Here is a 27,815-nt window from a genome sequence, read left to right on the forward strand (position 1 = left end):
ACTATGTTGTGCATCCACTACAGCCTCCAGACCAACCTCAAGGGTAGCCCCACAAAGAGCACATGATAGTAATCCAATCTTCAATTTACCAATGCTTGGACAACTGTGGTGAAGCCTTCATGATCATAGCTGTCTTACCAACTAGAGTGGGCAACAGGCACTCCTAGCCACTGAGGATACATATGCTAGACAGAACTGGATCCCGGAGCACCCCAAAATCAGGGCAGCCCACCCCCAACTCTCACCTGGGACAAAAACCACTCCACACTGTCTCCCACCCAGGCCAGGATGGGCAAGGTCCATGCTATAACTGACTTGCTCTCCAGGGGCATGGAACAACTTTTATCTCTCACTTCTACAGGCCATCTCCAGCCTCTTGCCTGTGTAATGGTCCAGGGAGAGGAGCTTTGTTTCCCCAGAGGGGGGAAAAAACCCAATCACACAACCATGCCAAATAAGATTAATTAGAAGGTGTGTGAGCTCGAGCCTGTGTTGCACTCCGAAGTAGAGAACTAAACAAAAAACCTCTTTGGGGTTGCCCTTGCCATTGGCTCAACCTACCATGCCTAGAAGACTTGGCTTATATCATTCCCTTTCCCCAGCACCACCAATGCAAGATGAGCTGATCTGGGGAGTGTCTTAAGCAGCTGCAGCTACTCAGACTGATGAAGCACAGCCTCAGTGGGGCATCGTTTTGATGTTAAAGCATCTCCCAGAAACAGCAGCATCTTGGCAGACCTGTGAGTTATCTCTAGGGAGCTGGTGGTAAACTCCGTGCCTCTCCTCACACCCCCCCCCGACTCTGCTGCCATCCACTCAGCTCCTCCTTTGGCTACTGCTACTATTCTACATCAGCTCAAAGCGAATCTGGTGAATTAAAATGAAATTCTTCTTTTGCAGTGACTTTAGTTCTTAAGAGGTATTTTGTGAATTTATTCTTACTGTGTTCAACTGACCAGTGCTTTTTTATATTAGGACAGGAGCATGCCCGAATGTTAATATGGAACTGAAAATACAAAATAGAATATTTTATATCTGGAAATAAAATGCCAATCATGCAGGATTAACGTCAAAGAAAAAGTCTTCTCTCTTACTGCTGTCAACGATGCTCGCTTGTTGCTCATAAATAACAGATCAAGCCCTTCTACATTTTTCCTTCTTCCTCTCCTCCTTTTCAAGGGTGGTTCTACATCAATTAGAGAACCATTTAGTAGATGCCTTGTGGGTGTGCGTGAAAGACCTGCTTGTAGCAACTCCATCTGAGTTTTAAAGGCATCAGACACTGGTGTGGAAACATTAGGTAATAGAAACTTTGAAGGAACAGCTGAAAAAGTTGAGGTAGAACTTGTTGCCTCTCGTGAGGCCTTTGATAAGTCTACAATTTTTTCTTGTCCATTTTCTGAGACAACCTGTGACTCTCGCAACTGGGCAACCATTTCCATGAGATTTCTCCTTTTGGCTGCCCTTTCAGCCTCAATTTCAATCTTTCTCCTCCTCCTCCTCCGCTGGCGTGGAACTGACAAATTGAGTGCATCTTCCTAAAGAAAAATCAACACATTATCATTATGAGCAATGAACTACCCCTTCCTTTTTTGGTATTATTTCAATTTTCTACATATTTAAAAATGATGGAAAAAGTTGCACAAGCCCAACTAGTTACATCTTGTCAGATCAACTAGAAGAGACAGTTACAGATTTCATCTTAATGAAAAATGTAACATCAGACCTATTTTGTACCTTAATATATTTATTACTATCTTTCTCAGAGTAGGTTTATAGCTATGGGTGTTTTTTCTGCTACTGTTTTGACCCCTTCTGGTTGTATATCTTTAAAAGCAACTTTATGACTGTCATACAAAACATGCCTTGGACAACTGAGGAGAGACTGTGATATCTTCATTGCCACTGATGTTGGCTTGACCAACCATGGAGAGCTCTGCAAAACTCCGTTTCTGTAGAGGGCTGTCCACAGCTGTTGGCGTATACCCAGGTATAAGGCCCTGGAAATCAAACATCTGGCGTCTATTTACTGGCCACTTCCCTTTCAACACTGCTTCACAGATGTTGTCTAATCGGTTGATCATTACTCGATCCTGCAGAAAGGGAAATACATAATGAATGTCATGTGAAAGTAGCCATTTGAGCTCAGTTGGGCCACGCACACACAGCTTAACAGGCTGCATTGCTTGACAAAACTGCAACAGAAATTCCAGATTGGAAGAAATATTACAGGCACTTGCCATTTAAATTATTGGGAATGTTGAGGAGCATGAGCCTTTTGCAAGCCATCTGACACACATTTTCTCAGTTCTCACTACTGCTATCGTATACTAAAACAAAACATCAGTTAAACCACTAGTAGTATAATTCTTGTAGCTCAACATCTTTGCCTTGGGTATGTCAGAGCCAACAGGCTGCATCTGCAATTTTGTCCCAGGAAGTGGTTCCTCATTAGTGTCACTATTAATAAAGTTCAATGTTATGAAACGGGCACCAACCTAGGGACATCTAATAAATGTCAATTTTCATTCCACGCCCATTATCACTTCAGGTTCCACTGAAGCGTGTACATTAAAAAATTCTAATTACAGCTAAGCCCTCTTAGAATATAGGCAAATACAATATGAATGCTACTGAATAGAGAAAAGGGCTTTGAAACCTAGTTGGATATTTTTCAAAATATGTTTAATGGTCTTTTAGTTCACTAGTTAATAATGATGCATCACTTCCCTTTCTGGGGAGTCAAAACAACATCCCTGGAAACATTTGCTTTCCATCCATACTTTTGTCATTTGGTGCCATGTGAAGACTATTTTATTCTCCCGAGTTGTTGGTTAATGACATCATAAACATGTTATCTTTGCTGCTGCTTTGACTGCCTGTTGTTTTACTAATTGTTTTATATTGCTGCATGATATTGATTTATTTAAATTGTTCTACATAATTGTAAATCACCTTGAACAAATTTGGTGGAAACACAATATAAACATATTAGATATATACACACACAAACATGCACCCACATACATACATACATGCATACACAATCAACTTTTGAAAATTGGCTATTGATTAATAAATAGAATCAACCTTCAGTTACCTGAACAGTGTAAAAGCCACTAGCAGATCTCAGCAGCTGCAGCCAGCTGCTTGCTTTGCCCAGGAATAAGCCTATTACAGCAGGGGTTATTTCAACCCCCCCAAACCAGATGGCCCTGTTATGGTGATTAGGAAGCTTAAGACTATTACTACTTTATTTCTCTCCAGCACCCTCTGAAACCAGGACCTGAGTGGTATATAGAACTAGTACAATTATCACTGCTGTATTTTGTCCAGTAAAATGTTTTTTTTAATTGTTGCAAAAATAAAAGTGATAGCTCTACTAGACAAATGTTCTCCTGTTTTATATTACAAGCTATATAGGATTACAGTATTTCCTTATTTTACTTCCTTCAATTCATAAAGGAAGAGCCTGCCAAATTTTAGTTTATATTCTTATATGTTCTATTAAGTATGATTCCATCTCTTTCTCCGTGCTAATCTGAATTGCTTTTAGGGGGCAAATATTTAAACCTACAGGGCTGCATCCAACATTCTCTGTCTACTAGTAAAGGGCATTTGTGCAAACAGGCAAGATTTAATAATGTGGCATGTAAGTGAAATATAAATCAAATGGTGATGGTGATGGTGATGGTGATATCCAATGCACAATAGCCAATGCAACAGTTGTGCTAGTGGAAACTCAAGCACTAGATTGTGCAATCTATTGTGCAAAGAAAGTTACGAGCAACCCACTTATGCATTCTCTTGTGCATTCCACTGCCAGAAAAAAAGATTTGCCGGCAAAACAAGTATACTGCAAATGACTTAGCACTACACTGGATGTAATCCCTAGGCTGTATTGTCAGTGTTTTCCAGTATTTTTGAACTTGGCTCCGCCCTTCTGAATGTACTCGCCCCCCCTTGCCAACCCCTGCCCCCTCTCCCAAAATACACAGGATCCAAGGAGCAGCATGCAGAACTCTACACAGAAACTTAAAAGGATATCCCTTCCTTCAGCATCCTTCTCCAAAACCTGTTCTGGAAATTTAGGAAAGTTGCCAATTCTGAATGGGTTGCCTCTGAATGAGTCACCACAAGGGAAATGGGTTTGGCACTGAATAACGATGGTAAGTGAGACAGGAGTGGGCAGGAGATTTCTTGCACAGCCATCTATACATACAGTCATTTAAACCTCCCATCATCTCTTTCCATCCTTCATGGTAATAAAGTTTACCCAACAGCCCTCTTGCTATGCCAGGGAGGGATTCTTAAGGGGTGGCAGCACATATTGAGTAAATCCTTCCACCTGCAGCTATCACCTGCCAAAATATCCCCACCATGCTATCTACCAGTAGAGTTCAGAGTCCCAAGGATCCATGGGCCACATCTGGCCTACAGGTTGCCCCACAGGGGCAACAGAAAATTTATCCATGTGGCAATGGAGCCAGTAGGAAAGGGAAGGAAGCCAAAAGTCAGTTTGGCTTTCCTCTACTGTTATTATATTAGAAAGGGTGTATGCCCCCAGCAGGCCACTCAGTTGCAGTTGAGCCACTGGTGATCAGGCTGGCAAGCCTTTACCATTCTCTCATGTCCCCTGAAAGGCACCCCTGCTTCATAGTTTGAGGAAAAACTACATTATGTAAGAAGTACTGCATTAAGCACATCACTCCTCAGAAGTGATCAGTTTTCAACAGTCAGGTGGTAGGAAGTGTTCTCTGTTGAACCAACCTTCGGCCAGAATGAAAAAGCAAATGTTCTTTCGTGAAGGAGCTGAGCTACTGATGGGTCTCCATCTTCCATATAAAATCCATCACGCGTTTCATCCCTTGCGGTGCTCAGGGATGCATTGCTTTCTTCATCAAAATTCTTACCCTGAGAAATCGTTCCTGCTGAGAAATATTAATCACTAAGAATTAGTCACAGAAGCAAGCCACTATTATTTACAGTATCATTGTAGTGTTGATCTGACAAAGTCTTTACGGGCAGTTTTCTATACATTAAAGATGTTTATCATTCACTCATGTTGATAATGTACTTCTTTGATATGTTAATGAGATGAAGATCCCAAAAGCAGCAATTGGGTGGCAATTTTTCAAATTAAACAAGCTGACTTTAGTATGCTATTTTGCCATGTCACTGTTCATTACTCTTCTTATGCTCCATGACTTTGGTGTTTGGAACAGAGTATGCTATATATCTGCTCTTTTGTGCTCCATATTTATTACTATGATAATGGTCCAGTTTTGCAGTCAGCTCCGGATTATCTATCAACTGAGGCAGTTCTGTGTTGTTGTTTTTTAAAAGCAAAAACATTTATACTGCACTGTAGAGGAACCTGCTTTGTTAGAACCAACTAAAACACTGGTTTTCAAATTGCATCCTATGCAACTCTTCCCCACTACAATTACAGATCTCCCCCATGCCGTATCCAGCTATAGGCCAGCACTAGTTGTTCAAGGATGCAACAGAGTCTTACAGAGAAATAATGAGGCCAAAACAAATCCAGGCAGGGTTCTTATAACATACTCCAAAATCTTCTGCATTGCACAAGGTTTTCTAGTCAAATGTAGATATTTCCTTGGTAGATAAGTCAATATGGACAGGCTCTCTGAAGTCAGAAAGTTTTTAAAAAACAAAAACAACTACTGAATTCATGCAATCCTAAAATTGCATATTCAAAGGTATGAGTAAAATCATAAAATTAAGGGTAGATCTCCTTTCAGCTCAAAAATGTCTGATGGGAGACTGCATATATGGTGTACCAAATATAGACAATATTATTCTGACTCAATCCTTATTTTCTTCAGGATTACCTTCAGGTTGGGATGACTCTTCTGATTTGTCATCATCATCGAGTTTTTCTTCTTCATCATCTTCCGAACCTTTCTCAGAAATAGATTTTGGCTCTACCTCTGTACTCAATTCCATGTCCTTTATTTCACATTTAACAGGACCAGCCTCGGCCTCGGCCTCAGCCTCATATTCCTCCTTATCACTTTTCACTGCAGTATCTGTTGCCTCTTCCTCTTCTTTACTATCAGACTCCTCTTTGGCTGATGTTTTCTCAGGTACTTCCAGTTTAACTTCAGCTTGTTCTGCAGACTTTTCATCTTGTGCTGGTGTGGATGGGATAACAGAGGCTGTCTGGCTACAGCAGACACCCAATGGATTTAACAAAGTACTCAGATTACCTCCACTCCTGTTTTGAGCAAAGTTTTTATGAGAATCAAGAAAAGAAAGTTCAGGGTCATTCAGGATATGATAATCTGTCCTGCTGACTCCATGTTTAGCAGCACCAATCAGCAAATCTTTGTCATGTTTGCCACACTCCCACCACTCTGGCAGATCCAAGCTTGGCTGACACAGTTTTAACCTTTCCACCAATTGTGGATGATGGAGAACCTGCTCTCGGACTTTCCGCAAGAGCTCTATGCGATACAAAGTTCGAGAAGCACGTTCCTCAGTGATTGGTTCAATCACAGTAGAAAGATCAGGGGGTTCTACAGGAAAAGAGATAAATAAGTAGATATTAGGAAGATTTTAAAATTACTATATTTTACAATATAAAAAGGTATCCAAAGCTGTATTGACTTTAAAATAGTTTATTAAAACTGGTTTTGAGAAACATTTTTGGGTACTTACTATGGTTGCATAATGAGGTTATCAAATTAAACCCTCAAAGCAGAGAAACTCAACAAAGGGGGGGGAGCCTAAAAATAACTGACCTGCATTTACTTAAATATCTTGCTAAGATCTCTAATTTAAAGTACTGTACTTGAACTCAGATACCCCAAATCACTGGGTCAGTTGCTAAGAAGTTATGGAATAATGGTGAACATTCCAAGTGCTCAATAGTTTTTTTAAGAAGTGTCAACACTAGGTCCCAATGGCCTGGTGGGGGAGATGAAGCAGAGAAGAGTGGACTGTAGCATTAGTCATCTATCAGTGAGTATGCTACTTCTTTCTCTTTTTTTGTTACCTCAGTGGTGGACAAAAAAAGGACACAAACGGCAACAAAGACAGGAAAAGTTATCCAACAAACAAGTAAGCAAGAGAAAGATTGTAACGTAGAACAACAAACACAGGAGTTAAAGAGGATTCAGCTGACTAGCAAGAGAACAAAACAGTGAGAGCTGGGAGGGTCGAGCTGCTCCGTCCAGACAGGAGGGGGGGGGAATGAGGTGCTATCTACCTCCCACAATTCTTTGCTCCTGTCTGAGTCTCGTACAAGAGGAACAGCCCAATCCAAATACTTCATCTTCCACACTTTAGGGTTTTTTAAATAAATTTTCTACATTTGAATGAATACCTGCGTCTGTGTGTGAATTGAAAAGAGTGAGTATATGTGAAGGGGAAACAAACATTGAAGATGTATTTAAAATAAATATCCACTTGCATCTTTGCTTGGAACTTGTCTGAGTTTATAACTTTCCATTTATTAGAGTTACGGCTATCAGCAAACCTACCTTCATCTGGCTTGGATGGCATTCGGCACACTCGCCTGCACATAGCTACAAAGCAGCTGAAGTACTTCTCTAAACTTTCATCAGACTTCTTATCAAGTCTGGCAAAGGCTCTGAACTGGTTCCAATCAAACTGCTGCTTTATAGGGTCAAAAATAACCCCAAAAGTAGACACAACACGATAAAAATCTGCTTCCTCTCTTCTTGTCCATCTGGAAAAAGGAAGAGATTAGCATGTCAGGACACATCTAAGAGCTTTTCACACCCCAATTTGATGCCAGATACCAGGATCTATTTCAAAGAAAATGAGCTATGTTGCAAGCAGATGCTCATTTCTATGAGAACGAAGGCTAAATAAACTTACTTTTGACGTTTTTCCGTTATTATAGCTTCTCTTTCAGCTTCTAATGCTCTCACTTCTTCACGAGGTCGCCGGCGGCGTCGGTCAGTCTTCATTAGCGCCTCTTGCCTCATTTGTTGCCTTTTATAGCTACGCTGATAGGCAGTAATGAGGCGGCGCAAGCGGGTAGTCAGGGTTGAAGTGTTAGGCCAGTAGAGTTGGCCAAAATCAGCATTGCTTTCACTGTGCTTGCCTACAGAATATTAGCAAAGCTAGTATTAGACATTCGTAATCATAGTCAAATGCCAATTTGCTACATATGAAAAGCACATTGAGCTTAAAACCCCACAAATCAAATATCTAACACTCAAGTCCTCTTAAGATGAATTTATGTCTTGAACTTCACTATTGTGAACAACACACTCAGTAAAATTCTGGTGACAACACACAGCTAAAATGGGCATCGCTCTCCAAAATGGTTATAGCTTTGGCTCTGCCACTACACGTACCCCATTATGTAATCAAACCGAACAAAGCATATACAAAGCAACAGTATATGTAAGTGGCAAATTATTACAAAAAAGATATAAAGTCATTAATTTTTCTGAAAATTAAAGGACAAAAAGTTGGTCCCCTGTGTACTACAATCAACATTAGATAATATTTGCAATAGTACCACTTCTCCCTCTCTCCATCCCCAGGCTTACTTGTGTGGAGCTCTATGGATTCTTCCTTGTCAGAAGGAGAGTTTGCAAATTCCTTAGGAAAAAGAGAGTTACTTCAGCATTTGTTTTTCAAAAATTTAGCTTTGAGGAAGCAGAGGAAATGACCTTTCAAAAAGCTGAAAACAACTTTTTTTGTCACACACAAGAACATTACACAAGATAAGACATTAATATTTCAAATAACCGTTCTTCAAATATTACACATTAATAAAAATTACACTTTAATAAAAAAAAATATTAGCATGTCAAGATCCTTACATCAATTTCATCTTTGAATGGAGTCCTGGTTGGTTTATATTCTGGATCTTCATCTTCTCTATCAAAATCACCCCTACAGGAAATATAATGTAGAGGAGGGGAAAACACAACTATCAGAGCTAAAGAACAAATCCCTTCCAAAGCTTATTATGCAGTATCATGAGGGACAATGTTAAATGACCAAAAAAGCTTCTTGATGTCTAATTATATATCCATTAAAATGAATCCCAAACTTGCTTTTTAACTACTTCACCATATCTATGGAAACACTGTGACAAGAAAGAGAATCCTCAAATGTGATGCAATAGGTGAAGCCAGGCCAGTATTTATGATAGTGTTGTAAAGTTTATTAAATTTTTATAATGTCCTTACCCATCACCACCATCTGTTAATATATCTGTTCCTCTCTGCTCAGCAGCTATGGCCTTGGCATCAGGCATACCAACACGTTCCAGGAAACAGAGAGTGGAGTCGGCTCTCATTGAATTGTACTTCTCATAGCCTGCACCCAGACAGAAAAACACACCAAGCACCCACAAGTATAAACAAAATAGCTCCACGAGAATGACACTTTTATACTGATGCAGAATGATAAAACTGCATTTTTACTGTTCTGTTCCCATTACATACAAGAATGTGTGAAGACATGTTCTACTTCCACATTTCTGCTTCCTTTCATTACAAACAAGAATGTGCCATACACCTGTGGAAAGTATGGAGACATTAAAGATTTCCAGGGAGTGTATGGCTGGGTGAGTGGGTGAGAAAGGCAGAAAAATGGGAGCAGTAGCCATGCATAAAGCTTTTTATTAGTTACCCTTTCACCTCTAGATTTAACATCCCCCAGCTCACCTTCCTTTCAATGGTACTAGCCCTATTGAAACTGGCACTTACAGTTGGAAATGCATACATGGAAAAATACGTAAGGCCAGCGAACCTGTCTTATTTGGTTTAGGGTGATGCATGTCAGTAAGATGACACCGTTCCCTCCATGGTTTTCAAACTGCTGTTTGCTTTTCCGTACCATCCAAGATGACTAGATGGAAAATGGCAGATCCCAACAGTGCACAGCAAGAAAATGATTTTTAGACTAGACTTGCCTCAGCTGAGCCCACAAAACAGAGCTGCTGTACATAGGCAGAACAGCACAATTCAATTAGGATTTGTACTACAACACACTGTCCTTAACTGCTGTAGAGCCTCAAGCCAAACTGTAATCATGAAAGGTTTTATAAGCCATCATTCTCCCCTTTAGTCAGGCTGGGCTGCTGAGAATACCTCTGCAACCTCCAGAGAATTGGGATTATAATCAGGAATTGCTCACTGTATATATCATGCCAGCTCTGCATCCCCAGCCTTTCAAAGTTAACAAGGCTGCATCCCACTCAAGGGAGCCGGGAGTTCTCAGCACTGACATTTGTGAAATATTGCTTGGAACAAAGCCCAGGAGGCACTTGTACAGATTAATAGCAGAGGTTAAGCCCACCGTCCACTTTGACACTGGCTGGCAGAGTTAGCAAGTGAAACAGTGCTGGAAGCAGAGTTTATGGAGATCTATAATACTACTTGGCTATTATTTAAACAAATATGGTTTTGTGTTATTTACAGCCAAGGAAGTAATGTTTTCTCCAGAAATGTTCTGCAAACATTTAAAAACAGCATCTGATATTTACAACTCAAATAGATTTTTTTTTCAATGCAGAAGGAAAAAAGGAGCGAGAAGCCAACAATTCTTTGGAACTACACTTGTTAATATTGTGACTGAATATTGATATACACAGAAAGCTTTTACCAAGGAGTTCTGTTCGAAGTGAGACATCACTTACCATGCTTGAACACTCCAATTAAAAGGGATTTATCTGCCTCCTTATCCCACCAGTCTGTAGGAACTTCAGCATGAAATGGCTCAGGAATCCAAATATCAGCCTCACTATAAAAAGAATTACACATTTGGAAATACCTCTGAAGGTTAGGTATCACATTTAAATGTGTTCACGCTAAATGTTGGAAGAGCAAACTTGATTACACAAGGCATCAAGATACTTGAAAAAAAACCAAAGCGGTTATTAATAATAGAAGTGTTAATATTATATATTTATTAATACTTTCCCTCTCTAAAATATTTATATTAAATATTAGAATCTGACCCACCCTATCAAAGCAGGTATTAGTGAATTTTTCCTGACTATGAAATGAAAAATCCCCATTACCCACCTTATATTCACCCTCACCCACCACACTCAAAGCATGAAATGATAAAATGCCCTGAACAGATATACAACTGCTAAATCTTTAAATTCCTCTGATCTAAAATAAATATGCACAGGTTACAGCTCACATAAAGCAACATATCAACCTAAATTTGCACTAACCTTGAGTCAGCACCCTCCAAGATCTTGTCAGCTTGGTCCCCTATAACTTCTTGCCTCAGATAGTACAGCATGCGGACACGCAGCAGGACCCTGGAGAGGAAAACAGAGAGGGGAAAAAGTTCTTAACTTCAGGACTGTTTGCCAACAGTGGCTTTTGGCAGCTGCTGCTGTTCATCCATCATCCTGCCAAGGCTGATTAGCCATGCTGTATGGTAGGCTTGAAGCGTGACAGATGGTGGCACATAATCACCTCTGTGTGGTGCTTTCTGCTGGCTTCCAACAGGCCTGCCTGGCAACCGCTTAGACTGCACAGAGAGGGATCGAGCTCAGCCCAACCCAGGCGCATTTCATTTAGTTCTACCTAGTGCAGCTTGTGAAGTTTAGACACGTACTCTACCACTGCCTCTGAAGTATTGAAGCAAGTTTGTAAACAACTGAGCAGATGGCTTTCAGTAACTGTTCTGCTTCATTATCTCATAAAATTTCCTCAGCTGCTGCCTTAATACCATTTTTGGAAGCACATCAGAAGTTGCAGGAATAAACGAGATATAAAATCTGGTTTTACTACCTTACAATAAACCCCCAATATGGAATGTCAGGCTTGTTACGATTGTACAATTTTTTGCTTCTGAGAACGGAAAAGTCAGTGTTTCCTAAAGACAGGATTTCAAAAAAAAAAAAAGTTCTGCCAAATTTACTACTATTTCACCTGCCTAGATTGGATGGCAATGGAATGTAACCTAGTTCAGATTTACAATGTAACACCTCTGACATGCTGTAAAACTGTTTTGGAGCTATAATCATATGTTCCCTGTCAAAGATTAAATTGCTATCACCAAACACACAATTATATTCACTCCCAATGATCCTAGAAAACTATCTGAAAATGGGAAAAACTATTACTTACTAATCTAAAATACTTCTATGCTGCATTTATTGAACATTGCAAGGCTGTGTACAACAATAATATAAAACATTTTAATTAAATAAACATTAAAACGACATGAATACAACATCAACCAGAACAATTTGAAAAATGGGTATCAATGGCCAGAAGATGATTGGGCAAATAACCATGTTTCTACCAAGAGCTGAAAACATTTCACAGTTAGCGCCTGCCTTCTATAAGAAGAGATACTATTCCACAAACTGAGTGCTACCACAGAAAAAGCCCTCATCTGGGTTGCCACAGGATGGATTTCAGCAGGTAGTAGGAGGGTATCAGACAAATAGCTTAATGAATGGGCAGGTCTATATGGAAGAAGGTGTAATCTCAGGTAATATGCCTCCCAAGTTCTTTAGGTTTAAACTTGGGTCAGCAACAGATTGGCAGTTACCGGTAAAACAATTCCTTTTAATGGTGTATCACATGTTCATTGTAGGTAACTTCACCTAATAACCGTAGGCACCTTTGTTTAGACTGTCCTGGGGTTACCAGTGCATGGATCCAGTACTATTTTTCAAGAAAAAGAGGTGCTGGAGCCCACCGTGAACCTTGTTCTTTTATAATGGCAATGGCGCCCATCTGAGAGGTGCCGGAACTGAGTTCCTGTGAGTTCCAGATGAAAAAAGCCCTGCATGGATCACTGTGTCCAAGTTACCCCAGCCAGGAACAGCTGTAACCTATGTTTCAGCTGAAGGTGGTAAAAGGCTTCTTTTGGGCCTTCAGTGACAATGATGGCTCAAGAAGCACCCATTAAACTACATACCGATGCCTTCAAGGAGAGAGGAACCCTGTTCAGAACAGGCAATATACCTAATTTCCAGAGCTGGGGATCACTTACTCAAAGGACCTCCACCTTATCACAATTCAACTTCATCTCACTGGACCTCACTCAGCCCACCAATATATCCAGACACTAGTCCAGGACATGCATGTCCACCCACACCTTATTTAGGCATAACACAGAAACAGAGCTGGGTGTTTTCAGCATTCTGGCTGCTTGTCAGCAGCTTCATATAGATGTTAAACAGCACTGGGGACAATACATTACCTGTAGCACCCCACAGTACCGCTGCCAGGGGTCAGGGGTGCAGTCATCTAAATTCACTCTCTGGAACTCTCCCTATAGATAGAAACCGGTCCATACAGGGCCTTAAACCTGCAACCTACCAAGCCAGTCCAGTATGACACCAAGGTCAATAGTATCAAAAGGCCACTGAGATCTCTAGCAGAAGCAACAGGGCCACATTTCCTCTGTCCTTTTCCTGATAAAGGGTGACCAAGTCCAATTCAGTCCCCAAACCAGATGCTTGGGTTATCCTTAGCCAGTGTACCAATGGGGAAGGATTACAGGAGTGGGTGATGGTCCCTGAGCAGATTGGCTAGGGAAAGCTTGTACCCCAGGCCGAAGGATATGGCCATTCCTGATTTAGCACAGATAAAAATACAACTACTCACAGAATGGGCCTGCTCAAGCTACTGTGGAATTTTGATAAGCTCTAACAAGTTACAATAGATTTATAACAATATTAATACTCATGGTACAGAAAAATGAGTACCACCACACTTTTATCTTCTTGGGTTTGTAAAAAGTGCAGAAATGTCCATGACCCTGAGGGGCTTCTGGATCTGAAAGCAGCAAGCTGTGTTAAGTTCTGCTTCATACATTATAGTATCTGGACACAAAGCATTGCCACAATTTCTTATACTTCTAGTTTCTTTACTTCTACAGAAACTTCTTAATTAGTTACTTCTGTGCTGAAAAGATGCAGTTCACCTAGGGTCATGTCACCAGGTTGAATGTACATCTATCCAAAGACAAGTTTGCAATGTCTACAGATGTGATATAGAAAAACTACCACATCTGTTATTCAGTAGGGCACCCAATAAATAATATGCACAATGACTGGGATACAAAGAGCAACATTAGACATGCCCGAGGGCTTCTGCTCACCCAGTGGAATTTCTGACTTGTTTTTCTTTAATGCCAAACCTTCATGCCATATCACAAACTGCTTTTATAACTCTGCTCAATTTCAGAAATCTTTTGCCATACATTTTTTTTTTGGGGGGGGGGGGTCTGATGGAGATAAGGAAGGAGATGTTCAAGGAACACAAGCAAGTCCAAGGCATGCATCTATCAGCTGTACCTCTTCAGAAATTGCCCTAAATAATTTATATACAGCACCTAGACACTTTAAGGAGCAGTAGCAGCATTTTTAAGCAGTTGAATGTACTACACGTTAATATTGTGGAAATATAGCATGCAGATAAAAGCACAAACTTTTTCATTAAGATTTGTAGACTCTTTATTCACCAATTAAAGCGACTCTAGAAAAGGGATAGCTATTTTCCCTCCTCCACCCTCCATTTCCCCCTTCCAGGATTTAATTTGCTTCTGTATGGCAATTAACCATTCTTAGTGTAAGACGCAAATAGTAAGTAGGCAAAGAAGATGCTCTGACAGTTTCCTGCATAACTCTAAACTACATTGTTTTACACTTACAGAAATAATATTTACAAAAGGGGAGATTGGAATGATTTTAATCTGTAGTTTAGATCAGGGTCCCCAAACTAAGGCCCGGGGGCCGGATGTGGCCCAATCGCCTTCTCAATCCGGCCCGTGGACGGTCCGGGAACCAGCATGTTTTTACATGAGTAGAATGTGTCCTTTTATTTAAGATGCATCTCTGAGTTATTTGTGGGGCATAGGAATTCGTTCATTATTATTATTTTCAAAATATAGTCCAGCCCCCCACAAGGTCCGAGGGATGGTGGACCGGCCCCCTGCTGAAAAAGTTTGCTGACCCCTGGTTTAGATCTTCATATACTGTAATGCAACAAGAGGGCAGGACACCTAACAGCAGACTTAGGCTGAACCTGATATACAATGTAAGGAACAAAATGATATGTAGATATAGTATTCATAAATGTGCGATAAAATAAGAATAGTATAAATTACAGGGAGAATAATTGGAAGAACTGATTTTATTTTATGGAATATAGTTTCTGTTTGGTCTATAGTTTTATTTTTATTTCTTTTTCTTTTCTGTTCGCAATTTTTGTGCGAGTGTTTGTATTTTTGTATTTTGTATGTCGGTGTTTTTTAAAATATTAAAATAATAAAGATTTTTTTTAAAAAAAAGAGGGCAGGACACCAAGTCTACACTACAAGAAACACACATTTGAACAGGCACTGAACGCTACAAGTGGATTTTATTCAAGTTGCTTAAATTGTATACAGTGGGTTTTTTATGAACTCATCATCAGGTTGTTAAGTGAAATGTTTTCTTTGCTCAAGACAACAAATCCTTATAAAAGTCTCAGCCTGATCCCACTCATATTTACTTTAAAGTTCTATTGATTTCAATGACGCTCATTTCCAAGTAAGATTACAACCTATATCTGTTCTCTCCCCAAAACACCCATAGGACACTTTGCATCGCTTAATACTTTCTTTGAGTGGCATGATAGGATTAATGTCATACACATGGTACACGAATAGCAGTAAGCTATAGCACTCCAAGAATTTACAGCCACCAGTTTTTACTATCGGTATCATTCTTAAGAATACCATGAATCAATTTGGTATACTTGTGAATGCATCTTACCAAGTATTTAGAAAAACAAAGAAAGCTAAATAAAGCTAGCAATTTATACAGATAAATTTGTAGGGAAATCATGCTCATAAAGCTGATTTGGGCTCTTTACCCTGGCTTTTGACACCTGGGGTGTTGTTTTTTTTCTAGGACCAATCTTATTCACATCAGGGTGAAGTGCAGACAATAAATGATTATCATGATGGTGATAACAGATGCAAGGAACATTTTTGCCATGGCAGTTACCCACACTTCTTTGTGATAAAATAAAAACTGCATCCTTAGAAGACTTGATTAAAATTAATCACTCAGAGAAAGCTTGTTAACAGTCAAGTCAACTTTGGAGCTGATTAGTGATATATCACAAATTAAATGCAATAGCCACAGCAAAGTATAGGGTCTTTGCATGGTACTAAGATATAAATAGTGAGAAAACATCAAAGTCTAGGTCATTGGGTAAAAGCAAGGAAATTTAAAAACTTACTTATTACAGTGATGTTTGAGGTGTTTTTTATAGCTGTCCTCCTGAAATAAGGCATCTGGGTTACAACTTGCAAGCCAGTCAGCGTTCTGTAGCACAGGTTGCGTACTCTGAGCTTTCACTTTTTTACCTTTTCTTCCCCTGGGCACTGGAGCAGACAAGCCTAAGAAACACACACATGCATGATTTTTTTCAACAGAAAGCATTAGCACTGATTCTATGTCAAAGGGGGACACCCATCTGTGAAATCACTTTCATATAGCTCTTCTTTCAGCATTCACTCCTGACAAACTGCAAAGTGCACACAGAGTGACATGTGGGAAGCTAATTCTCAATCACTATTGCATTACTGTCCATGCAGACTACAATCAGGGTTGCAGGTGCAGGAAGATATGGCAGAAACAAAGAAAAGTATAGAATGTAGTACTTGTGGCACAATTCAACATCCTAAGAATCTCAGCTTTTATTTTCAATACTGCTGTGCTATAAAGTTGACCCCAGCAGCTGTTTTTAATATTTGTTAAACCCTTTTTTTAAAAAAAAAAGGAAAAGGAAAAGAAAATTGAAACCGATTCAGTTGCCTTGTGATATTAGCCATCACCCCTGCCCTTTCAGGGTTCCCCCCTTTCAAAAAAAATATGCTTAACTTTCCAAGTTCTTAGCAGTCCAATTTATCCTTATTGAAATAAGTCAGAAATGAAACTGCTAAATACCCAAATCAGCTAACTAGGGTCCATTTCATCCACAGCAACTTCTCAAAATGGGGGGAGGGTTTTTTTAAAAATGCCACCATCATAAATTTGGTTTTAATTTGTGCCAATTCAAGAGCACTGTGATATTTTTTTTTGAAAAAAATACTTTTGTACATTCCATTGTTTACCCCCCCCCCAAAATAAAAGCATTATAAGAAAGGACTGCATGGATCTGTTGGTTACCTGGAATGAATGTTACAACATCTAAAAGTCAACACCAAGCCACCGCACCAAATATGGTGATTACGTCGTTATGGCACTACAGATTCCAGCATCCCATGCTGGCCGAGGCTGATGGGAGCTAGAGCCCAACATCTAGGGAGCCACAAGTTCCCCATCCCAGCTTTAGAACACTGTGCTAGGCATGCTACAGGGTTTGATACAAAAGAGAAATGTGCAGAAGCATACCAGAATGGTTAACCAAGGCTCGTGTTTGTCCATCTGCAGTGGGAGTGATTAGATCCCAGACAAAACTTTTGATGTTTTCATCCCCTTTGTAATGATTGAGACAATACACAAGGATTGTTCGGCAGATGGTTTCCACATCTTGTTCTGTTAGTTGGCGTTTATAGCGCCCATGTGAGAGGATATCAGTCCATCGTCCCCAACTACAAATAGAAAGCATACATATCTAGAACTGGATTTCACATTTTGACATCAGCTCCCGAATGACAGCTAGGCTGGGGCTTCTGGTGTTAGCATTAAATACATTTTGAATTTGCAGGTCACATCAGGGAATCCAGTTTCTAGCACCAAGGACTTAAGAATATTTATTTTACTGAGCAGGCAGCAAGTTCACTGCTCATAAAAGCCACAATTTAACTATACTGGAAATAATAAAATACACATGTTTAATGCCAATAGTCCTTATAGGCTCAGAGCCGGAAAATCTATTCAGGATATTCTATTCCAGAGCTGTTTCTGCAGTCTTGAGATTTGGGGATCAATTTGAGCTTGATCCTGTAATCCTTTATTTGTAATAACTGTATACAACTTTATAGGAGCAAAGTTTAGACAGAGGCTCTTAATCTCACCTTAATGGTAGTTCATTAAGGCAGTCTAGCTAAATTCATGGCAATAAGTCATTTGAGGCTCGTTTTACTTACCCATAAACCAACAGATTCTTTTCCACCCTAAAGCATTCACTTCGTGCATAACCCTGAGATTTGTCCTGTGGTCTACGGGGTTTTATACTGGGTTTTTCTTCAGAATCACTTTCCAGATCAGAAAATTCCATCAGTTCATCTTCTTTGACTGCACTGTATAGTCTAGTTTGCTTTCTTACCCTTGGTGTATCAATAACTAGGTTGTTCTATAATTAAAAAAGAGATGTTTTGTTTGTTTGTTTAAAAAAAAATCACCACATTATAGTGATCTAAAGGTATTTAATGGTTTAATTCTCTCACCCTTCCATTTAAGGCATCAATGTCAAGCTCAGCTTTTTTTGCCCACTTCTGCCAGAAGTTAGGATCATCCAATGAAATGTCTGTTCTGTTACCAGATGCAACAAAACTAGCCTAAAATACAACAATTATCTCCAATCAATATTCAAAGATATATAGTAACAAAAATAAATAAATATGCATTTATTCACCTTGGTGTTTTTTTACATCTATGGTATGACAATGTAAGTACAGTGGACCCTCGAGTTATGTACCGCTCTGGATATGTAACTTTCGGGTTGCAAATGCGGCAAACCCGGAAGTGTATATTTCCGGGTTTTGCCATGCGTGCATGCGCAGAAGCACTCTGCGTGCTGCACGCATGCGCAAAAGCGCTCTATCGCGCTGCACATGTGCACAGAAGCAGCACCTCCAGTTACTTTTCAGGTTAAGTACTGATCCCCAGAATGAATTTAATTCATATTCGGAGGGTCCATTGTAAAATACCTATAAAAAGGCAGTCAAGTTGCCTTTATAAGGAAAAACTTCCCCCCAAATCCATACTTGAGCAATACCTGTGTTAGAACCAACCAAAACATCACAAAACAGTGAGCAACCTTTTGACTTCTCTACAGCTCTGTGAGGCTCAATGTGTGTTGGGGCGGGGCAATAAAATCAACTGGATGTTGCAGCTATGAGGCCTGCATTTTGAATAAAAGTCTGCTAGGTCCTGCAGGTATCAAGTTATAAATTAAGCAATGGTTGGGCCCCTTTTTTGACAACAAAGTCAGGTACTCTGATGGGGTACCTGCAGCACCTGCAGGTGCTTGAGACTGTAAATAACTAAGTTTCTGAATGTTGGGTAGGTGTCCATGCTTTCTCTTAAAATGTAAAATTCCCTTTGGAAAAAAAAAAGACCTGTTCTATTCTCAGTGATCATTCAAAGATCTTTTGCAGAGCAGCAAAAACTGAAGAAGAGTAGGTTGGATGACTGCTTTGATATGTGCATGTGCATGCTTATCTGGGCACACACATGTGCATCTTACGCCATATATTCCCAAAGGGTTGTAGCCTTCTCTATAAACCATTGATGGAGACACATTTTAAGCCTCTATGAATTGCTACTGCTTATCTGTACGAAGAACTTTGCAATAAGGGTCTGCAAGCTCTAGGCACGTCTCCACTTTTTATCTAGTTTTAAGATGCAACAGACTACACTCCTGTCTGCAACTGCCCTCAATGCTCACTGGTGATATGCCATGAAGAATGGGGTTAAGTACTCCAATAACCAAAACACATATTCTCTGTGGCCATTTGTGTCAGCTTTTGATCTGAAATCTAAACTGCTTAGAAATTTGTAAACTGCTTAGAAATTTACTTATTTTTACATTTAAGTGGTATATAATTTTTTTTAAAGAAAGTAAGAGAAGAATTAGTCTTTTAAGACCTTTTTAAGTTCTTTTGAAATTTCCAAACTGTCTTCTGTTGGGCTCAGAGACATACAAAGAGTGTGATTTTAAGGCTGCATTTGTGGAGGACTGAGGCAAATTTTGGAATATATTTTGGCATAGTGACTCCTTAGGTCCTGCTTGCCTTGTGGGATATAAGGGTCTTAAGCTATAAAGAGGCACACTAAGAGACAAAAGATCACTCAATGCACATTTCCATTTGTACAAAAAACAAACAAACCCTAAATGTTAATGCTCACCTTTGCAAATGTAGAGCCTTTGCCCTCAGACTCAATAGTGATTGTGTGTGTTCGCCTCAAAAGAATCTGATCAATATCCTCCTCGCAGAATTTGGAACCTTCATCCTCTTCATCCATTAGAGCACCATAAGCGCCTTTCCTCAAAAGATCTTCTATCTCTTTTTTAGATAGTTGCTGTACCTGTAATATGTGTGCAAAAGAAATAGCTCTTGTTAAAATTATGTATAACAGTTTACAATCAGCCTTCTCCGCACACAAAAACTGATTTAAGAAATGTTTACTAAATTCAAGAAAAGACTTCTAACAGTCTTCTTTTGGGATGGGGAGGCAAAACTAGAACACAGTTTAGGAGGAAATATTGAAGCTCTGCCTGCCACAACCCCAGTAATAATCAGCCCTCCCAATGGATGCTTTTCACATTTTTTAAAAAAAAGTACATTAAATGTAAAAATACATCATGTCTAGTTTGGCTCAAAGTGTTTTTATTTCATAAAATTTATATTCTGCTTGATTGTAAGAAAAAACCTCAAAGCGCAAGTCAAGCTCTTCGATGAAACTAGAATACTGGTATATAGAAAGTACACAACAAATTTAAGGGGCTTTTGAATGGATATATGAATACTGTTCTTACCCCATTTGTAGCGTTCTCTCGTCCGCTCATGGACTGAAGCACAGCCTTATCAAGACCAAGTTTCAAACTTGCTTTGTCAAACATTTCTCTTTCATAAGAATTTCTTGTTATCAACCTGTAGATTTTCACTGACTTGCTTTGTCCTATCCTGTGACATCGAGCTTGAGCCTGGAAAAAATATAGAATTGTTACCATGTTTCAGTTTGTAGAAAAGCAGCATGTATAAGCCTTAGAACAATTCTTAATTCAAAGAAAATCTTAAAAGAAACTATTTGTGTATATTGCAAATTTATAATATTTCTCAAGAGACTACTCCTTTCTAGACAGCAGTAAGATAAAAGGTTGTCAGTTGACAATTTCAATAGTACCTGAAGATCATTTTGAGGGTTCCAGTCTGAATCAAAGATGATGCAGGTATCAGCGGCAGTAAGATTAATGCCCAACCCCCCAGCTCTTGTACACAACAGAAAAACAAATCTGTCAGAATCAGGTCTGGAAAACCTGTCAATAGCTGCTTGACGTAGGTTGCCTCTTACTCTTCCATCAATTCGCTCATATGGATACCTGGGAAAAAGAGCAGTACTGTATTACAAGCAGAATACCTAAACATAAGGAGAGTATCTATGCCAAGAATTTAGGAAAAACCAACATTATTTACTTAAACAAGTTCATATTTATAGTTGTGCTGCTCACCCCATAACTTTTAAATTTTGCTGCCCCAGCTGCAACAAAACATGTCTCTCTCATATCAGTCTCTACAGTCACAGCAGGCTCTGTAACCCGCCAATGGTTTGACCTCACCCCTGAAGGCTCCCTCTTCCCGTCTTCCGAGACAGATGAATGCCAACCAGCCCAGGCTCAAATGGTAGAGTGTAAAGGGAAGCAAATATAAAGAGGAGATAGAATTCACTCCCATTTTCTGCCTTTAGCAAATGTTTCCCTTGTTTTCAAACTTGATTTCAAAATCACCTTGACAATAATCTTGCATTTTCCTGAAAGTATTACGAGTGCAAGTTAACAAAATAACTGTTATGAAAACAATCATGCTATTGATTTCTTGCTCTGTTTTAATATTTCAAACAACATTAAGAGGCAGCAGAATAATATTTTTGTATTAGCTTGGTGTATTAGATTGTGAGTAATATTTACTACAGAATATGTCTTTACTCTAGTAGAGAATACATTTTTATCCTATCCATAATGTGTACTAGTTATTCTAAAAGTGTTGTCAAGCCTAACCATGAATATAATGGTGGTCTGTTATGATTGTGAGTGAAAGGTTACAACCAACAGAACAATTGTTGCTATACTTATCCATTTTCCCATTTCATGATGTTAAGTGCCTGTTTCATTGTTTCCAGATTTCAAAATACAGGTTAAATACTTGATAGCACGTTGAATAACTGCTATTTCCTAGAATTGGATTATATTTCTCTCACCGTCTTTGAATGAGGTAGTCTTCCAGTATGTCCAAGCAACGCACCATCTGGGAAAAGATAAGCACCCTGTGGCCACCAGCCTTCAGTTTTGGCAGCAACTTGTCAATCAGTACTAGCTTGCCAGCAGCCTGGATCATTGCCTGGAGCTGAAAATCTGGAGAGTCAGGATTGTGTGTTTCTTTAAACTCTTCCAAAATTTTCTCTTCAGCACCTGCAGAGATTGGACAGCAATATGTGAATACTCTAAAGGTTTTATTAATAAAACTACGAGCTTGCTTCCAGTTCCCTATACAATGTCTATGGATTTTATAAGTGAAGAAATATTTACATAGCTGCATTTGCTTAGCTACAAATAGCATGGGAAATGTGGAAGCACAAATGAACAATGAACCCCAAAGCCTCCAGCAAACAAGTTTCACAACAACAAAAAGGTGCCAAGCCAGAAGTCATAACAAATTAGGGGGCAAGGAGTGATTGAATAATTAATTAGTAAATTAAGGATATAAAGACAATATCTAACAGCTAGGTTGAAAGACGTAATGGCAAAGCCAATCCTTTTTCAAAACGGGTCTTAGAAACCTATCAGTATTAACAGTCAAAGTGCAATAGTAATACAGTGGTACCTCAGTTTATGAACACAATTGGTTCTGGAAGTCTGTTCATAAACTGAAGCGTTCATAAACTGAAGCGAACTTTCCCATTGAAAGTAATGGAAAATGAATTAATCCGTTCCAGATGGGTCCGCGGTGTTCATAAACCATTGAAAGTAATGGAAAGTGGATTAATCTGTTCCAGACAGTCCGCGGAGTACTTAAACTGAAGCGTTCATAAACTGAAGCGAACTTTCCCATTGAAAGTAATGGAAAGTGGATTAATCCGTTCCAGACGGGTCCGCGGAGTACTTAAACTGAAGCGTTCATAAACTGAAGCATGGGTGTAATTGGTTCCGGAAGTCTGTTCATAAACTGAAGCGTTCATAAACTGAAGCGAACTTTCCCATTGAAAGTAATGGAAAATGAATTAATCCGTTCCAGATGGGTCCGCGGTGTTCATAAACCGAAAATTCATAAACCAAGGTGTTCATAAACCGAGGTTCCACTGTAGTTCATTATGGTAGCAGTATTCTGATGATAAACACATTCTCATTTAAATGTCCCGAATTTTTACAAGGCAAAGATTGGTGTGAGGCAAAATGGACACTTGTTAGCTTACAAAGTGAGTAAGCCATCTACATAAATTTGGTGTGCTCGGGCATTAGGGGGGTCCCAACAGAAACACTTATGGCCCCTTCCAAAGGGACATTTCTTAAAAATTTCAGGGGAGACCCCCAGAAATATGATGCATTCTAATGTTAATGCCAAGTCTTTAAGAGGCAGCATTGTGCAATAGCCATGGGTCCACTTTTGACCCAAACAGGCATTATCATCTTTCCAGCAGGGAGTGCCTGACAGTTGGATCAACCATGAAGTAACAAAGTTAACAACCCATTTTCTGACTATTTCCTGCCCATGTTTCATGTTCATTAGCACTGTAGACAGTTGTGCTGATGTTGCTTCTTCCTATTAAAACACACACTCAGCCTGTATTCTATTTCAATGAAAACACACATGTGGTGTTAAGGAAGTTTCTGATCAGTACACAGAAACAGAAAACAGTCTTATATGAAGTCAGACCATTGGACTATCTGGCTCAACACTGACGGACAGTGACTCCTCAGGTTTTTAAAGAAGAACTTTCCCAGCCCTACTTGAAGATGCCAAAGACTGAATCTGGGCTTTGCATGAATGATAGGTGCTCTATCACTAAGCAACCTTTCCATAAGTAGTTACAAAGCAATACCTTTTTAAAGCCAGAGTAGTACCACCACCTTCTACCAACAAAGTACACTGAAGTTTATGATGCACGGTGGCAGCTAGGCCATATTGTGCCTCTAAGGGGGAAAGAACTAGTCTCCATAATTCCTAAAATATTGTTATGGAGAATGCTTTGCCAACCAGTCTTGCCAACTTCAGTAGAGAGGAGATAAGTAAAGAAAGTGATTACTTTCAGGTACTCCTACTTAAGACATGCCAGAGGCTCTTGCAGTAAAAATGCAGGAAATTATTTACGCCCCAAACTGTAATGCCGGAATTAGGATTTACAGGTTTCCTTTCCTCAGAGGCTTTAATGTTGAGCAAGGATTTGAACCTGGGCTTCCAACATACTAGCCACTCACCACTCTAGATCTGCAGAAGCATATACACACCAGAGGGTTGCCATGACTATCCTGTGCTCTAGCCTGTCGGACTGGTTAAAAGCATACGCAAATTATAGCAACTTGCTAAGAGTCTAAGATGAAATAAGGAACCAAGTATCTTCAGCTATAATTATCTATAACATATAAAAAAGACACAGCAAAATCTTCCTCTGATTGTTCAGGTGTCCTCATATGTCTAGAAAGTACTGCCTTGTAAAAAGTCAGCTTCACATCGAGCAACACTTGTGACTCAATATTTAACTCTGACAATTTTCCAGCCATTAATTTTTATAGCAGGGGTGGCAAACACAGTGGACCAGAAAAGCTTTGCTATGATAGTAACATGCTTCTTTAAAAAACAAAGCAACTGCATATAAATATGTTAATTATCGAACAACAAGATAAACACGAACACACACACTTATGGAAAGCAAGAATGTGTTACAAGTTTGAAACTCCCTCTTCTCTAGGGGAACTGGAGGACTCGCATCTTATATACATCTGTTAAGTAGTAATCAATACTAAAACATTAGCACAAAGCATGTACAAACATGAACATAGCAAGGTATAGCACATTTTTGCTATGGTCTTTTATTTTGCCACATTTAAGTGTATGTGCGCATCTTCTGACATAGCACACTGACAGCAGGACTAGTTTTAGAAGATCAGCTGCCAACATGTTGTTGCTATTTTCTATTTGGATCTCTCACATACAGTCCTAGTACCGCTTGTGCTATTACAACCAATCTTTTGAGGTTTTAATGTAACTGGGGGGAAGGTTTAGATAGAGAAAACACATCCAAGAAATTTGTCCCTCAACAACAAGGTTTTTAAAGCAGAGATAATCAATTTAAATAACCAACAAACCAGATTCCTTAATATTGAGTTTTAGAGCATTTTAAATGTACAATACAGTAACTATAAAACTATTATACCGCAGGTATCTGCAGCCTATGGAGGGATACAAATATTTTATAACTCAAACAAGGTGCTACTAGCCAGCCAAGCAGCAAGGCCATTTTATTTATTTATTTATTTATTTATTTATTTATTTATTTATTTAATTGCACAACAGTCATATACTGCTTAATGGTAATAAAACCTCAAAGCAGTTTATGAAAAGAATAAAAAACAATAAAATGACCAGTTAAAAACAGTAAAAGCAAGTATTTAAAACTTTTGAAAACAACTGAAATCAACTAAAAACAGATTAAAACACACAACAGCTTCTACATGTCTGGATAGGTAAAGGGTAAAGGGAATCCTGACCATTAGGTCCAGTCGTGACCGACTCTGGGGTTGCAGCGCTCATCTCACTCTATTGGCCGAGGGAGCCGGCATACAGCTTCCAGGTCATGTGGCCAGCATGACAAAGCTGCTTCTGGCGAACCAGAGCAGTGCACGGAAACGCCGTTTACCTTCCTGCTGTAGCGGTACCTATTTGTCTACTTGCACTTTGACGTGCTTTCGAACTGCTACGTTGGCAGGAGCAGGGACTGAACAACGGGAGCTCATCCTGTCGAGGGGATTTGAATTGCCAACCTTCTGATTGGCAAGTCCTAGGCTCTGTGGTTTAACCCACAGTGCCACCCGCGTCCCACATGTCTGGATAGGGTTGTATTAAAAAACAAAAAAACGCTTTTAAGTAGGCACCAAAAAGAGTACAGTGAAGGTGTCTGCCTGACCCCAACAGACAGGGAGTTTCAAAGCATAGGTGCTGCCGCACTAAAGATCAATTTCTTGTAAGTGCAGAACAAGTATTACGTGGCACCTGCAACAGTGCCAGTTCTGCAGATAGAAGCGGTCGGGTGGGCATTTGTAGGGTAAAATGATCTCACAAGGGACCTGCTCCCAAGTTGTTAAGGGCTTTATATATTTATAGTAACATCTTGAACTTGGCCTGGTAGAAGATCAGCAACCAGCGCAGGTCTCTGAGCAGAGGTGTTATATGCTGACAGGGTCTCACTCTTGTCAGCAATCATGTTGCATCATTCTGCACTAACTATAGCTTTCTGAACAAGCACAAGGGAAGCCCCACACAGAGCACACTGCAGTAATCCAAACTTGAAGTAAGCAATGTTGGAAGTACTGTAGCCAAGATCCTGCACCCCATAAACAGCCCTAGTGACAGCTGGTAAAGGTGCTTCTAGCCACTGAGGCTACCTGGGCCACCAGTGACAAGCTGCCTCCAGAAGTACCCATTCAGGGTCCAAGGGTTCCAGAGCTGGCTTCTTCAGAAGCAGCCATAGCACCACCTCTTTCAAGGCAGATGGGATTATTCTCTCTGCACCCAACCAGTCAGACTCCCCTCTGCCAGATTTAATAAGACAGGAGGGGTCAAGAGGGCACATGGTTGAAAACATATTGCTGCCAGCACCTTGTGTCCACATCAGCTGACTGTAGAAACTGAAACCAATCCCACAACGCATTATCAATTCTGGCACTGAGTACTTCAACTGGGGCTGCAGCAAGTGCAGAGTCAAGATCACTCTGAAGTCGAGCTACCTCAAAGTGTGTTGCCGGTTGGTCACAGTGGGTCCTCAAATGCTCCAGAGGTTTCTTTCCCACAGTGGGAGTCAGTAAGCTCCAGACTGTCCCAAACAACTCCACTGGCCAGCTACTAGAGGCTGCAATGCATGCTGAAAAATGAGCCTTCTTCGTAGCCTGCACTGCCACATAGTAGGTACGATTATGTGCTCTAACCGGGTTCAGTCAAGCTTCAGAGCCAGACTTATGCCACTTGCAACAGGCTATAAAACTCAAACCTCAGGACCCCTCAGCCTACAGAGGGATAAAAAACATTTCATAGCTCAGAGAAAGTGTTTCTAGCCAGCTTCCCTCCCCTACAACTCTGATGGAATTAGTAACAGCTGAGCAGCAAGGGTAGCTTGCATATACAGCTCCTTTAGGGAGGAATGTGATTAAATGGTATACAAGTTTTTGAAATATTGTTTCGATTATTGTGCCATATCAAACTCTTTAAATAGCCAGTGTGGTGTAGCAGCAAGGCTGGAACAAGGATTTAAATCTCTGCTCAGGGACTAGACAATAAAAGCACATCCCACCCCCAGCAAGGGCTATTTAATCTGCTAAGAAAGTACTCCCATTTGGGGATTGTGTGTCTGATGAATGGTTCATGAGTTAAACACCTTCAAATCCTCTATTCATGGGAAGATTTAAGGATGGCTGCCACATCCTAAACCTTAATGGTCTGTGGGGATTTCCACATTGTTTATTCTATCACCATAACCCTACAATTCTTTGCAATCCCACAATGTATTTTACACTGCAAAACTGCAGTAAAGAGGAATTGTATTTCCAGTCCATACACAGAACGTGTACTGACCAGGCATGGTCTCTGCAGCCTGCCCACCTCAAGAGCAATGTCAGTATTTTCCACGCTCTTTTTCATAGCAGCTCTCTGCTAAAGTATGTCTGTTTTTC

The 27,815-nt window shown here is 39.9% G+C and overlaps 1 protein-coding gene across 6 annotated transcripts in view; it reads right to left on the bottom strand.

Annotated features, from left to right (window-relative positions):
- The window catches only part of CHD7 (chromodomain helicase DNA binding protein 7), a 143,756-nt gene that overhangs the window by 6,232 nt on the left and 109,709 nt on the right, over positions 1–27,815 (bottom strand). For 5 of the 6 annotated variants that reach the window (XM_035126212.2, XM_035126209.2, XM_035126210.2 and 2 more), the window contains exons 17-35: positions 22,136–22,346; positions 21,065–21,260; positions 20,697–20,864; positions 20,066–20,245; positions 18,382–18,492; positions 18,082–18,287; positions 17,384–17,583; positions 16,227–16,386; positions 11,201–11,290; positions 10,655–10,758; positions 9,201–9,330; positions 8,829–8,901; positions 8,553–8,604; positions 7,870–8,098; positions 7,509–7,717; positions 5,856–6,542; positions 4,771–4,931; positions 1,866–2,093; positions 1,095–1,538 (exon numbers count right to left, since the gene is read on the bottom strand). In XM_035126212.2, coding sequence (XP_034982103.2) covers positions 1,095–1,538; positions 1,866–2,093; positions 4,771–4,931; positions 5,856–6,542; positions 7,509–7,717; positions 7,870–8,098; positions 8,553–8,604; positions 8,829–8,901; positions 9,201–9,330; positions 10,655–10,758; positions 11,201–11,290; positions 16,227–16,386; positions 17,384–17,583; positions 18,082–18,287; positions 18,382–18,492; positions 20,066–20,245; positions 20,697–20,864; positions 21,065–21,260; positions 22,136–22,346 — 3,839 coding nt within the window. The remainder of the gene's footprint in view (positions 1–1,094; positions 1,539–1,865; positions 2,094–4,770; positions 4,932–5,855; positions 6,543–7,508; positions 7,718–7,869; positions 8,099–8,552; positions 8,605–8,828; positions 8,902–9,200; positions 9,331–10,654; positions 10,759–11,200; positions 11,291–16,226; positions 16,387–17,383; positions 17,584–18,081; positions 18,288–18,381; positions 18,493–20,065; positions 20,246–20,696; positions 20,865–21,064; positions 21,261–22,135; positions 22,347–27,815) is intronic. The other variant, XM_035126213.2, reaches the window with a different exon arrangement.

The sequence above is a fragment of the Zootoca vivipara genome, chromosome 8, assembly GCF_963506605.1.
Source record: "Zootoca vivipara chromosome 8, rZooViv1.1, whole genome shotgun sequence".
NCBI classification, from domain to species: Eukaryota; Metazoa; Chordata; class Lepidosauria; order Squamata; family Lacertidae; genus Zootoca; species Zootoca vivipara.